The following is a 15184-nucleotide window of genomic DNA, read 5'->3' as shown; positions in this document are numbered from 1 at the left end:
AAAAAGCATTACTGGCGAAATACAGGGATGAAGAGAATGGGATATGAGGGAGATTGGAAACACTGCGTTTAAAACTATGGTAGACTTTGTTATTATTGTTGCTATTATTATATCATAACTGTTATTATAAATAATATGTTTATTTTTATTGTTGTTATTATCATTGGTACCGCAGTGACATTTGGTAACTAGGCGCATTATGACGTTGAGGGATGGGTATTACGAATATTAGTGTATAAAATATCTGATTATAGTAATTATTATAATTATTGTTATCTGACCTATGTAATAAGTATATCCACGAGATTTTGTTATATTAGACATAAGAGGAAAGGAGGATTTGTAAAATGTATTTAATAGGGAAGATAAAGGGCTAGGGAAAATAAGCATCTGCTTCTGACTACCCCTTTTCGAACATTATTTTGTTGTTGACTCATTGTTTTTGTCCTGTTTTTATTTTCATGTTCGAAATAAAAATTTTCATTCATTCAAAAAATGTAGGATTGTGTTGATAGCACGTCAGTTGGGTAGAAAAGGTCATTTTAGATTGAAAGGTATCTTCTCGACAAATTCAATTCGAGAGATTCTAGGGAGTTTATTGACAACGTATGATCACCTTGTCATCCTCCAGCTTCTGTCGTCGCTTCTCCTCCACAGCCAAACGCCTCTGCTCCTCCTTCACCCGCTGCTCTTCCAACTTCTTGCGTCTTTCTTCCAGGTGCTTTTCATAATGTTGCCTGGCGCGCTCCTCTCGCGCCTGCCACTGGGCCTCCTTGGCTGCTGGCAGGTGACACCGCAACAAATGGTAAATGGTCTGCATTTACCGTAAATTCCGGACTATAAGCCGCTACTTTTTTCCCCAAACGTTCAACCCTGCGGCTTATTCAGTGATGTGGCCAATTGATGTCATTTTTCTAACGGCCGCCAGCGGCGCTCGACTACAAAAGGTAAGATTTAGACCGGTGGAATATATGCGCAGAGGAAGACTGCAACTTCTTGGCTTGTGCATACAGTAAATTAAATTGGCGTAAACATACCCTCATCATGCAAAATGCAAAAAGAAAGGAACATGACGCAGTTTTCAGGCTAAAAGCAATCGAGCAGTCCGATAAAGAAAGAGCGAGCGTGTTGACAGCATGTCTTGGAATAAGGGAGCGTGGGACGACGGCTATATGACGAAGTTTCTTTCCGACACTGAGGAAGACGACGTTGACGGCTTCAGTTCTAAGGAGGAAGATGAGGACGGTTTACCGTGATTTTTACAAGTACGGTATGTTTTTTTTTAAGAGACCCGTTTACTGTGTTGCGAGCGTGTTGCTAGCATGTTTTGGAATAAGGGAGTGTGGGACAACGTCTATATGACAAAGTTGCTTTTTGATGGCTTCAGTTCTAAGGAGGAAGATGAGGACGGTTCACCGTGATTTTTACAAGTACGGTATGTTTTTTTAACAGACCCGTTTATTGTGTTGCGAGCGTGTTGCGAGCGTGTTGCTACCTGTCACAGGCACTGTTTGGGATAAAAGTTATTATTATTAAAGCTTTGAAAACTCTCGGTGTACCGTCTTTCTTTGTAAATATGAGTAACCATGTATAATATGTATTTGCAACTGTACATTCTTGTAATGTCTTTATTTCAGACACTAATCCCGATATGTTTCCCACGGGCGAATCAAAAAGAAGGGGCGAAAAAAACGCGGGCTGACAGGAAGTGGGGACCTGTAAAGGTGAGTGTTTGTGGACGCGGCAGACAATCGTGGATATATATTCTTCCCACCCTTACCTTTGGAAATATACACTTTTTTCCATGGATTACTTTCAACGGGACCCGGACTCTGCAGGTCTGCATCAAACCTTAAGTACTGGTATCATTTTCCGTTCATTTTGCCGTCTGTCATTTTTGGACTGTGTACTTTTATGAAGGACATTCGGTTTCAATCGCGGGACTTAGTCGGGTTTGGGTTAATTTTGTGTTTGTGTTACATTTTTTTAATGTGGGCGCATGCGGCTTATATACAGGTGCGGCTTGTGTATGTACAAAATCGGTTTTCCTCTTAAAATGTGGTGGGTGCGGCTTATAATCAGGTGCGCTCTATAGTCCAGAATTTTTGGTATATAGCGCTTTTCAAGTCAATAAAGACCTCCCAAAGCGCTTTACAATGTGCTTCACACTTAACCATACACACACTCACACACCAATTGCGGCCATGCAGCTATGCAAGGCATTAGGGATTCAGTGTCTTGCCCCAGGACACTTCGACATATAACACGGAGGAGCCGGGAATCGAACCTGCGATCTCTTGATCCCAAGACGAGCGCTCTACCTCCTGAGCTAATGCCGCCCCAAATAAAAATTTAAAAAAATGAGAGGGAATCACACGCGAGCACAACAATGAAAGGCGCATGCCGCGAAGGCTTAATGCAGCCGTGTCATGGGTTAGCTGCCGATCATGTGACTTTGCTTTAGCGCCCGGCAAATCCCTTTGGCCCCCTTGGCGAGTGGACGGCGATTCAATATTTACGACAACAAACGCAATTACGAGTGTCAGGCAAAACACAAACATCCATCTGTCGCTGAAAGAACTGCCTGACAGAAAACATAGGCATCAAAACCTTCGAAAATGTAGCAAGCTCTAGTCGACGGTGCACAAGTTATGCGGATGGCTTTTAGCTGCATTTCAATATTACAAATTTAAGTAGCATCGATTTAGTTACGAAATACGGTGCGATTACTTCCTAGTTCAGGGGTGTCAAACTCATTTAAGCTCGGGGGCCACACGATAGAACAAACATTCTCTCGAGGGGCCGGTTTAGTAGATTAGAGAGAAAGAAAAAAAAGAGAAAAAGAAATAAGAGAAAGATAGGGAGTGAAAGGTAGAGAGGGTGAGAGAAAAAAGAGAAAGAGAGAGAGAGAGAAAGAGATAAAAACAGAAATAGTGAGAGGGGGAAAGAAAGAGAAAGAATGAAATCCAAAGAGAAATAGAAAGAGAAAAAGAAGAGAGAAAGAGAGAAGGAGAGAAAGGGGAAAGACAGAGGGGGAAAAGCAAGAGAGAGAGAGAGAGAGAGAGAGAGAGAGAAAGAGAGAGCAAAAAAAGGTAAAAAGACAGCGCAAGAGACAAAAAGGAACAAAGAAAGAGAAAGAGACAGAGAGTGAAATACAAGTGCAGCGTTTGTGAGAGGCACCTGGCTTTGGCAACATCGAGTGGACCTATTTCAACCTACAGCTCTCTTTCTCTTGCGCTTCTCTGAGCGTTGTCTCGCGGGCCGGATCCAACCCCCTAGCCGGCCTGATCCGGCCTGCGGGCCGCCTGTTTGACACCTGTGTCCTAGTTGCTAACCAAACGAGGATCACTCAAATATGATAACCAAATACACCAACAGTGTCCCAGATTACCTAATTGAACTACAGGTTGCATTGAATATTCTAATATAATAGAAGATATATAGGCAGGGTTGGGTAGGGTTACTTTAACTTGATTACTTTCAATGACTTTTGGATTACTCCAATACCATATATGCTAATAAAAGACAAAAGAAACTAAATATGAATAACCTGACTACATTTTGTGCAGGCTTGGGGAGTAACGGAACACATGGAAGGGCAAAAATAATGTTGGCAAGCTGTTTGGATTTCTTTTCATTTCGTTTCTGTCGCATTTTATGTTCGTTTTGCCGGAGATCAAAGAGATCAAAGCCAGGAGAGAAAGCTTACCACGTGTTGTGAGTCATCATTTGATTCATATTTAGTTTCTTTTGTCTTTTATTAGCATATTTGGTATTGGAGTCATCCAAAAGTCATTGAAAGTAATTCCAGTTCAAGTAACCCTACCCAACCCTGTATATACCGTAAATTCCGGACTATAAGCCGCTACTTTTTTCGCAAATGCTCAGCCCTGCGGCTTATTCAGTGAAGCGGCCAATTTATGTAATTTTTCTAACTGCCACCAGCGGCACTCGAGTACAAAAGGTAAGATTTAGAGCGGTGGAATAAGTGCGCCGAGGTAGACGGCATCCTCTTAATTTACCTGCAAATTGTCAGTCTGACAAAGATTCTTTCCGATAATGAGGAAATTGCCCTTGATGTTATAAGTTAGTTATAAGGAGAAAGAGGAGGACAGTTAACCATGATTTTCGCATTTGCGGTATGGCTTTTTTTAAACAGATACGCATGATGCATTGCGAGCGTGTTATTAGTAGCGCGTTGGTACCTTTCACAGGCACGGTTTGGGATAAAAGTAATATTATTATCATTATTAAAGCTTTGAAAACTCTCTCGGTGTACCGTCTTTCTTTGTAAATATGTGTAACCATGTATAATATGTATTTGCAACTGTATATTTTTGTAAAGTATTTATTTAAGAGACTTATTCTGATATGTTTTCTACGAGCGAATCAAAAAGAAGAGGCGGAGCAAACGCGGGCTGACGGGAAGTGGGGTGAAGCTGAGTTAAATCTCTTTGTCGTTGCAGCGGACAATAGTGGATACCAGTATATATTGTTCCCACACTTAACTTTGGAAATATACATTTTTTTCGTTGGATTACTTTCAACGGGACCCGGACTTTAAAGGTCTGCATTAAATTCTAATTACAGGTATCATTTTCCGTTCATGTTGGCGATTGTGGTGTTTGGATTGTATACTATATTTATAGTTACAATCGTTACATAACGTAATTGTGAATATGCTTGATTGCTGTTAAGATTGTCGAGAAGGGTTGTTAAAACCTCACATTGTTTGTTTACTGTTATTAATGTCAATAAATTTGTTTGTTTGTTGTAGTCAAATTTGGGATAAGCTTTTGACTTTGCTACATGTTTTAATGTGGGCGCATGCGACTTATATACAGGTGCGGCTTGTGTAAGGACAAAACCAATAATGCCCGTAAAATGTAGTGCGTGCGGCTTATAATCAGGTGCCCTCTATAGTCCGGATTTTACGGTAGGTAGTTCTTTAACTCCACATGCATATTTTTTTTATCATATATAATGACCAGCCGTTGTAGTTAAAAGACAAAAACAGTAGCCAACACGTACCATTTTGCTTCTCACGTTCCTCTCGACGCTCACGGGCTAGCCTCAGCCTTTCGTCAGTTTTATTGAAGAGCAAAGAGTCTGAAGACAGGCAGTTGCAAGGAATGTGACATACTGGATATGTATATTAAAAGACTGCTTGTAAAGTGATCAACTTAAAATAAAATTCTCTGTAAGAGCATTTTTTAATCAGAACAAAAGCAGGAACATGATACAAAACATATCGAGTTACATGGAAAATATTCAAATGGTTGTGCGTCACATTACTTTATAGTGCTTGTCACTAATGTTCCAGAAGACATGACATCGTTCAAGTTATGAAGGAAACATTTCTCTGTGAACCTTAACTGTTAGGAAATTTACGTGACCTCCCCCAATACTTTAATACAGTGGAACCTGGGTTCTCGACCATAATCCGTTCCAGAACCCTGTTCGAAAACCGATTTGTTCGATCACCGAAATAATTTTTCCCATTAAAATTAATGTAAATCGTTTTAATCCGTTCCAACACCCTGAATGTTTACCTTGAATGTTTAACGGAAACATAAAGCTAACCCAGGCTAATCGTACGTCCGCGTTATCCTAATCTTCCGTACGAAAGATTACCTTAACATGAACGTGTAAAAATAAAAAAATCAGGTCGTTTACAAGTCCTTTAGCACCCGGGTCTCCACAACAAGTGGTGAGCGGTTCGTTGGAAAGGGGGCTCCGTTCCAACACCCTGAAAGTTGGGCTCCGTTCCAACACCCTGAATGTTTACCTCGAATGTTCAACGTAAACAAAGCTAACCCAGGCTAATCGTACGTTCGCGTAATCGTAATCTTCCGTAGGAAAGATTACGCTAACATGAACGTGTAAAAATTAAAAAAAGGATAAAGAAAAGAATTATGAATAGGATTTCTTACCTTTGTGGTGGTCAGCAGAAGGCTCAGATGGACGGTGGTGCTATTATTTCTTTCTTGAATGCAATAGTTGTACGCACTACTTTTCTTTTTTCATCTGTAGCAACTTTGCTGCTTGCACTGACTTTCTTCTGAGGCATAATTAGGGGCTAAAACACTTGGTACACTTATATTAAAAGCGAAAGCAAAACGCAATAACAGTTGGTGACGAAAAGAGCGATCTACACCCGTATGCCGCTCAGCATGGCACCCTAGCGTACGCACTCACGCATTACCGGCGTTCGAACTCCGATTTTTTGACCGAACAGTGAAGCAAGAATTTCTCCAAATTTTTGGTCGGACTTCGATTTGTTCGAACTGAGAGGCGTTCAAAAACCGAGGTTCCACTGTATTCAACAAAATAGGTTGTTTCCAAAGAAACATGGTTTCAAAGGGTGGTTAGACTTTGCAGAAAGCTTCTGTAATATTGGTGACAAAAATAAAATGTAAAAACCTTTTCATGCAATAGGTTTTAGAAATTTTAATGTTCTAATGCAGGGAAACGTACCTATTTTTGGTGCTCTTGTGCAGTTATTGGGGCTACTGCTGTTGGCTGTGGGGGTGGGAGTTGGTGTGGACGTCAGGGTGGGTGAGTACATCTGTCCGGAAAGAGACGAACTGGGGCGCCCGGGGGAAGACACTCTGCCATCGTCCGATCTATAGAATGACGCTGCAGTAAGACGGATAAGAAACAGTGAACAAATATAATGCTATTCTCTTTTTACATTGCATGGATAAACTTTGCATTTGATTGAACTTCTCTTTTTTGAAAGTATTTTATAAAATGCAAACGTAGCAACATGGTCAAAAACTAGCACGTTTATATCAGAGCATTAGGAAGAGCCAAGACACTGTATGAACCCAATTGGCCCCAGAAAGTTAAAATAAATCCTTCAATTGACACTTCAATAATTGTACTTTTTTCACCCTGCTTTATATCTTTTGCACGGCGGTTCTTTATTGCTTCAATGGCATTTTATCTCCATCTCCCAACGGCCACACCACAACTTTGGTAACACATTTGACAAGATATCTACAAGCAGTGTTCCCTCTAAGCTGCGCGCGTGCGCAATTGAGCACTGCTCGCACATTCTCTGTGCACAAGTAAATCTAGCCGGCGCACAAAAATGAGGGCTCAAAATTACTTATTAAGAAGCGACTTAAGTCAAAGTTACAGTGCATGAAGGTAAAAATACACGGGTTCCCCCGACGTTGTGTCCTAAATGCGGTATTTTGAAGTCGAGTCAGAGTAGAACGAAGTTGAGTAAAGTTAGTAGAGAACCGGCTTCTTCAGCTCGGCTCACTAAAAGGAACCGGCTCTTTCGGGTCCTAAACGGCTCTTCGGGTTGTTTTTGCTTCTTTAATCCCAACATGACCAAATATTATGTAAAACTATGCACAAAATGACTTAAAAGAAGGGGGGAATAGAACAAAAACGAAAAAAATACCAAAATGACAAAAGTAGTGAAAAGCTGAGAAAAAGAAACAAAAGGAAGAGAAAAAAGAAGGAAAAATTCAGAAAAAAAGCCAGAAAAAAAGAAAAGAAAGAAATGTAGGAAAAAAGTATACGGAGAACAAAAAGAAAAAAGTAACAGCTTGGAAAAAATAAACACAATGAGATTTTTTTTAAAAGGAATTTAAAAAAAAATAGAAAAAAACACGGAAAAAATAAGTAAAGGTTTGTGTTGCATTCAAATGTTTTCCAATGATATCAAGTGAATCTTGTTGCAAAGATTGTACTTCCACTCAAAAATGTGATTAAGTACAGTTCTGTATCTTACAACCGACTCAATAAGCCCCCAAAAATGTTAATATTATGCGACAAAATAGATCAGGAAATAAAAAGAAATGGATATCTTGTGAAAGAATTGTAAAAACAAACGACGTTTGTAGGCCATACAACCTTTGCAATAGTACATGAGTCAATTCATTCAAAAGAGAAGAATAATTTTGCATTGCTGGAAACTCAGCAAAATGTAACTTGATGTCAAGTTTTGGACATGTTTGATAATGACTGAGTTGCCACGCTTGGGATTATGGTTGCTCACTGTTGTTTCAAGCGTTGCTCACCGACTTTGTGTGAACGCTCAGACCCGTAAGGGAACATTGTCTACAAGTGCTCGGATTGACGACTAAACCCAAGCGCATTCTAACATTTCATTTTCCGAAAATTGAATGGCGCCATCCGCGGAACACAGAGCGAGGTTGAGTATGAACACGTCAACACTGCCTCGGGTGCTTGCTCAGCATTGGAACCGGTTTCGCGCAGTCTTTTGGTAAAACAGGAAAGGTTGGGCTGGGCCGAGTTACAACGATATCTCGTCATCCTATTCTAAAATCGTTTTCGTCAAACAAAAGATTCGCTTGACGAGTCAGGAGTACAATATGAACTGCCGGCAGACATCATACCGGACACCACTGAATGAATGAATCACAGTTTTGAATGTCCACAAAATGATACAGGACCAGCGCAATACAATGAAAACCAATATGTGAGGACAATTATTTTTTTAATTACTTTATAACAATACTCTTTATTTATAGTCTTAGAACCTGTAACAAAATGTGCCTTTAGAACTTTGCCTGTTAGTGCAACTTGGATTTACAGTAGACTAGGACTTAGTAGACTATATGAAATGAAATGATCTGCATTTCTATAGCGCTTTTCAAGTCAATGACTTCCCAAAGCGCTTTACAGTGTGCTTCACATTTCCCAATAGCGGCCGTGCAGCCGTGTAAGGCGCTAACCTGCTTATTGGGGGTATTGGGGGTTCAGTGTCTTACCCAAGGTCACTTCGACATGTAACACGGAAAAGCCGGGGTTCGAACTGCGATCTCTTGATCCCAAGACGAGCGCTCTACCTCCTGAGCCACTATAACAAACTACAGTACAGCGTTTAGTGCTGAGGCAGAGATATTAGCCTATGTTTAAGGACAATAAGTCTATATAGCAGGGGTAGGGAACCTATGGCTCGGGAGCCATGTATGGCTCTTTTCATGAGTACGTATGGCTCCGAAATAAAATGTAACTATTGCACATCTCTCTGTGGCGTTCCAAAGTCAAGTGATTTCATCCCGATTTTGGTCCATATAAGGCCGAAGCAACTTAATTCAGAAGTTTGATAAGAAACCATTTAAACTGATAAATAAAAACGCTGGCAAACGACTTTGATTGGGTGAGCAGTACAAGTGGTCGGATCCCTGCACACACCGCAAGGCACTTCCTTCTCTCTCTCTCGCACAGTGCAGTCTACACCCAAAGTGGATATGCTAATATGCTTATCGTTTGCAGTCATTTGTGACATTTTTACAAAAGAACTTTGCATGCACATTGTTTTGAAACCGTTATTAAGGACAAATTTCATGGGAAAAAATGGCCTCAACACTCTTAACTGAAGGTGGAAGACAAATTATAAATGGGATATTTACATTGATTTGGGACACAGGATTTGGCATTATTATCATTTCATACATTTGATGAAATCATCAAATGACACACAGTGAAATCAAATTAGCTTTTGTCCAGAGAGCGTGTTTGGCAGTTTTTTCAAATTTGTCTGAAAATATAGGATGTGGCTCTCCCAATTTCTTTTCAAAACATTTTTTTGCTTTTATGGCTCTTTGGGTCGAAAAGGTTCCTGACCCCTGCTATACAGGACCTTTTTTACTCACCAGAATTTAACCAACAGTGGTTCATTAGCAATCTGGAATAGGCTCTGTATTTTTATAACAGCATATGACCATGATCAGTTTGTAGTAGAGTAAGTATCTAGTCAGATGGTTTTAGCAATGGAAAACACATTGATTGTTCCAATATTTTCGTCTACTTGGAAAGCCCAAATCTGCTGGCACCAAATGTATGGCTTCTGCTTCATTAATCTGGCTGAAAATTTGCAACATCACACACCCAATCATGACCTTTTGTGTGTCAACATTGGTTCTATGGGACACACTCAGTAATAGTAGACGGATCAGTTTCTTTTCTTTGATAGATGTGTCAAATGAGTCACTTGGACCCCCAAAAAACCCAACAAGACACAAAGTGGATTAAATATTAGAATTATTTTAGCATTCCCCGAATGTAATTCGTAGTTTCTGTAGATTTCACTGGTAAAGAAGGGCAGCTGGAAACACAAAAAACTTTTAGCATGTTGTGGTTTGGGTGTCGATATGTTGGCATTAACGGTTCCAAATTCACATAAAAATAATTCACTAACTTACCACTTGGCCTAATTATTTATCAAATGCTTTATATGACATCATGAAATGTATCAACTCTATTTTAACAATACAAAATACATGCTTAGTTAACTTTAAAATATTTTACCTGGATTTTGCATACTGATTCAAAGAGTTCGATATTTGAGCAGAACTGATTCAGCTCCTACCAGACTGGAGGATCAGTATCAACATCTGTGCTTCCCGAGAGCATTCGAAGTAAGGAAATATATCTGTGCATCTAGTATCCATGGTGAAAAGATGGGAAGAATGCAGAAATTCCCAAAAGCCGGGAAAAACCAGCCTTCAAAAGCCAACACAGAAGAAAGTCATCGGAGATTGCCGACACTGTCCTTGAGAGTCCGGCCTCGGATGCAAAACAAGTCGTGGCAACTCTCCAAGCCTTTTGTCCACGAGAGTGCATTTTGTACCAATATGTGACATTGGAAGAGTTTAATCTGGATCTCCCCCTCCCCTCGCGTTTGTGATTCCCAACCCCCTCCATCATATCCCATCATTCACCAGCCGTCAGATTAAATGGTAAGAGCGAGCGATTAATGCCGTGTTGTCCCGGCTGGTGGCTCGCGAGCAAAAGCATTGCATAGCTGCTGTTGTCCAATGTGTAGCCTGAGAGGATTAGCTCAAGCTAATGCTAAGATAAAAGATATACCATCTAGACAACATAGCAACTGTAAAAAAAATGCGACTTGGAAACTCTTTCCAGTCTAAAGATGATTATCCAACATGAAAAGAGTGGATACGTGACGCATCTGTTTTTTTACGCTTTAAACTGTTGCATTAACTGATTAGCGATTCTCTGGGGAGGTCAAAATCGTTTGAGGGAATCCTCCATCCATCAATCCATTTTCTGCGCCGCTTATCCACACTGGGGTAGCGGGGTTGCTGGAGCCCATCCCAGCCCTCATTGAGCAGTGGGCAGGAGAAACACTGAACTGATTGCCAAACAGTCGCAGGGCACACATAGACACACAAGTCACTTGCTCATTCACACCTAGGGACAATTTGGACTGGCCAATTAACCTGTCATGCATGTTTTGGGAATATGGGGGGAAACCGGAGTGAACATGCAAACTATGCATGGTGAGGCTGCGGTTAACCACCCAGCTGCTGTGCTGCCTTTCAGGTAATCAATTTAAATCTAATGCCTTGAGAAAATACTTCATAAAGGAAAATGTATTTGTCTTATCTTTGTATTATTTTGGCTGGCATGCATCCAGTCACTTTCACTCAAGCTAGTTTTGTTACATGACAATACCTCAAGTGAGGATAAGCAATTACTAGATTACAAACTGTTACATTAGAAAATGAGTAATCTCACAACCTCAGGAGCTGAATATAGAAACAGTAAATCTGTCAAATTCTTAATAAATAAATACAGTAAAAGCACCTTTGCAAGATTGCTTGCTTTGTCTACCGTCACTTTATTGACTCTCCTCAATTATTTATATTTTAAGTGAGCTGCGCATGAAGACTTCCTACTCTGTGGCCGCGGATAAACCAAAAGCATAATGTCTTATACATCAACTCAAAGCCCTTCTCCAATTCTATCTGCACCGCAGGCATACTAACAGAGTTTCAAACGGCTTTTAAAATCAACTGGGACTTTGGAAGACCACACCTCAGACAGTATATCGCACATGTTACTATTTAACCTATGATTATCTCATGTCATTCGACCAATTGGTAATACAACACTGCCTATACAACATTTACTGTAACATCCAGTTGGCAGTCATTCTTCGAAATGAAAATCCTCCAACGAAAAAACATTTGCTACATTGCTTACTGATAAAGTATAGCGGTGTGAATCAGCTGCCCATGCATGGACCCTTTAAGTGCTGCCACGCCAGCATGCATGTTACAACTCAACGTTTACAAATACTGCCTGTCAGCTACCTACTTTGGACAGAATATTTTTGTACCTGTAAGAAAAAAAGTGTAAAGTTGTAAAGAATCTACAAAAATAGACAAGTTAACCTGCTCGATCGGTAGGAGTCTAGATTTTCCTGATCCAAATTTTTGAGGTTTTACCATAGACAAATCTTTATTTCCAGCATACCTTTGGTCTTTCTCCTGATACCATCCCTACGCCTCTGACCTTCGTTTTCTTCAGTGATGGTAAAGAGTGTAGAGACGGCAGAGCATCTGCCTCCCTTCCTCAGCCTCTGGTTTGAGCACTCTCCTCTTCCCGGTCTTCTCCCCTTGCTCCGTGGCATCTCAGCCTTCAAGCCATCACAGCCCGTGCAGTGTTGCCAGTAAAAGCAGGCATATCCTGATGATGATGGTTCACCTCCAAAATCCTTTTATTCATTGAAAGCATAGAATTGAACAGCAAACGCTCGGAGCGCTTTCCCCGGCATGCACATTGCTGCACTTTGGCCTGCAGCCCCGAATAAACACATCAAGAGGACGGGCAAAAGAGCAAAGTACAGTGCGTGGCGAGAGACAAACTATGAGCTGAGCCACAGACCATATCCTCAGAAAAGCAAGAAGAGATAGACGGTGAGAGAGCAAGCAACATTGGGCCAGTCTCTCCAAGGATGAGCTCTGACTTGTCAGGCTTAGAATGATCAATCTAATCCACAAGCTCAAGAAACTCATTTCTAGTTCTTCCCTTCAAAAGGGGTGGTTGGAGTCCCACCCGTCTCATTTGGCTATTGAAACAGGGGGCAAATTTCAAAGTAATTTGAATAAATGTGATGTGTTTCAAGGCCTGTATGAAATTAAGAATCGAATTTTCAAATCCATTTCAATTCCTATTATAATTGTTGATTTTTAAATCGAATCGATCTGGCTAACAGAAAGCAAAATTAAAGTTGAAGTATATCGAATTTGAAATCCCATGCAATTGAAAGAAAATCATAATTTCTCCAATTTATTTAAAATTAGCTATAATTTTTTTTATGTAACATTTGTCCCTATACAGTACTATCTTCCTTTCAATGTAACAAATTCTTGGCCTTCTTTTGATGCTAAATGTTGCGGTCTTTTGCCCTCATTTACAACCAGAAAAAGGTCCCGTTCGAAGTAACTGCTAAAAACAAATCAACAAAAAAAACAGGCAAATGTTTTTACTTTTTTTTTTTTAAACAAAAGACAAATGTGCATTGCTATGTATGCTTTCTACATCAAAAAATGCAAAACATGTTTACTCTATTTTGTTTGTTTGTTTGTTTGTACATGATTCAATTGTTTGTTTGTTTGTACATGATTCAAATTGAATCTTTTCTTCCGGCGCCATCACGAATGGCAGCCACTCCAGCAGCTCCCGTGTTATTTTCGATTGTTCTCGATTGTTCTCAGCTCAGGGATGCTGCTGGAAATGTGAATTTCCCTTCGGCGATGAACAAAGTATCTATCTATCTATCTATCTATCTATCTATCTATAATGCAAAATTAAGGAGCCTTTAGCCATGAACCTTTGCACCATATAAATGGGTGTCATAAAACAGATTTCATAGGAATATAATACGGACTTGTGTACTTACTAATAATAATGAGTATATTTACTTCATAAGAATTGAGAAAATGGTCTGATGAAGTGGATTAGAAAATGTAAAAACGCAATGTGTTTAGTATCATAGTAAATCACCATTTAATTTCTTAGAATATCTTAATTGAATCAGAAGTTTAAAAAATGGCTACCCAAACATTTTCCTTATTTTGCTTTGAACACAATTATATCTATCTATCTATCTATCTATCTATCAATCTACCCTGGTCATATCCCTCAAGAGGGGTGACCGACAGCAAGACAAACACATACAATAACAAAGAAAATAAAAAGGGAAAAGTAGCAAAAAAAAATTAAAAATAAAAAAAATCTCACAAACAATTTTGAGACCATGGCCAACCCAAATGCCCAAACACCCAAACAAGTTAAGCACCTCGGCATCCAAGTCGGTCATGCTTTCGTACCTCCAGATGAAACAGGACACAAGAAAGCGGCAATGTCACTCGGGTCAGGGTGAAACAAAACACTCTTCTGTTCAACAGCATGGCCCGACGGCTTTCACTGGTTTACCCCTGCCGCATCATACGGGTGCCCTGCCCATCCCTTAGAACGCGTCCAAACGTCCTACTATCCTTTCACAACACATCTCCACTCATTCCTATCACCAACAAGAGCTCGAGCTTCCATTATATTTAGACATCTTTCTTGCAGTGCACTCATAACACCATCCATCCAGGTCAATCACGGCCTTCCTCTTGGTCTCCTTCCATTGACTTCTGCTCTGTAGATCCTCTTCAACATTCCTTCCTCATCCATCCTCTCCATGTGTCCAAACCAACCGAGTACTCTGTTATCCACACGCTTGCTCCGTTCCACTACTACTCCAGTTCTGTCTCTCACAATTTCATTTCTCAATCTATGCTATCTTGTCACTACTAACATACATAACGCTTCATCTAAAAAAAATGTACAGTAATTTCTTCCTCAAATCTGCGTTCAGGCTCCAAGTCTCTGCACCATACAACACAGTCGGCACGATCACTAAAATTATGTTAAAAATGAATTTCCTGGAATTCAATTAACTTCCTTCACAATGCAAATACGCTTGGACATCTTGTTGGGAGGGAGTTAACCCAATGGATAAAGTAAATTCAAATCTGAAATTTTGAGTTTTGCCCACTTTCGTTTCACACAGAACGCTTGTCAAGGACATTCACCCTCATTGGTTGTATGGCCACAACCAGGGTTGGGTAGGGTTACTTGAACTGGATTACTTTCAATGACTTTTGGATGACTCCAATACCAAATATGCTAATAAAAGACAAAAGAAACTAAATATGAATCAAATGACTAAATTGTGTGCAGGCTCGGGGAGTAACGGAACACATGGAACGGCAAAAATGATGTTGGCAAGCTGTTTGGCTTGATTTTCATTTTGTTTCTGTCGCATTTGATGTTCGTTTTGCCGGAGATCAAAGAGATCAAAGCCAGGCGAGAAAGCTTACCACGTGTTGTGAGTCAT

General features: G+C 40.1%; 1 protein-coding gene across 3 annotated transcripts in view; it reads right to left on the bottom strand.

Moving 5' to 3' along the window:
• The window catches only part of map7b (microtubule-associated protein 7b), a 38684-nt gene extending 26239 nt beyond the window's left edge, over positions 1–12445 (bottom strand). The window contains exons 1-4 of one of the 3 annotated variants that reach the window (XM_088325290.1): positions 12268–12445; positions 6478–6639; positions 5032–5109; positions 617–780 (exon numbers count right to left, since the gene is read on the bottom strand). In XM_088325290.1, coding sequence (XP_088181416.1) covers positions 617–780; positions 5032–5109; positions 6478–6639; positions 12268–12424 — 561 coding nt within the window. In that variant the 5' untranslated portion in view covers positions 12425–12445. The remainder of the gene's footprint in view (positions 1–616; positions 781–5031; positions 5110–6477; positions 6640–12267) is intronic. The other 2 variants (XM_088325291.1, XM_088325292.1) reach the window with 2 other exon arrangements.
• Positions 12446–15184: the final 2739 nt, after the last annotated feature.

The sequence above is a fragment of the Urocampus carinirostris genome, chromosome 20 (genome assembly GCF_059441175.1).
Source record: "Urocampus carinirostris isolate Australia breed hairy pipefish chromosome 20, RoL_Ucar_1.0, whole genome shotgun sequence".
In the NCBI taxonomy this organism is placed as follows: Eukaryota; Metazoa; Chordata; class Actinopteri; order Syngnathiformes; family Syngnathidae; genus Urocampus; species Urocampus carinirostris.
Note: the sequence above shows the minus strand (reverse complement) of the source record. Positions and strands in the feature narration are given on the sequence as shown.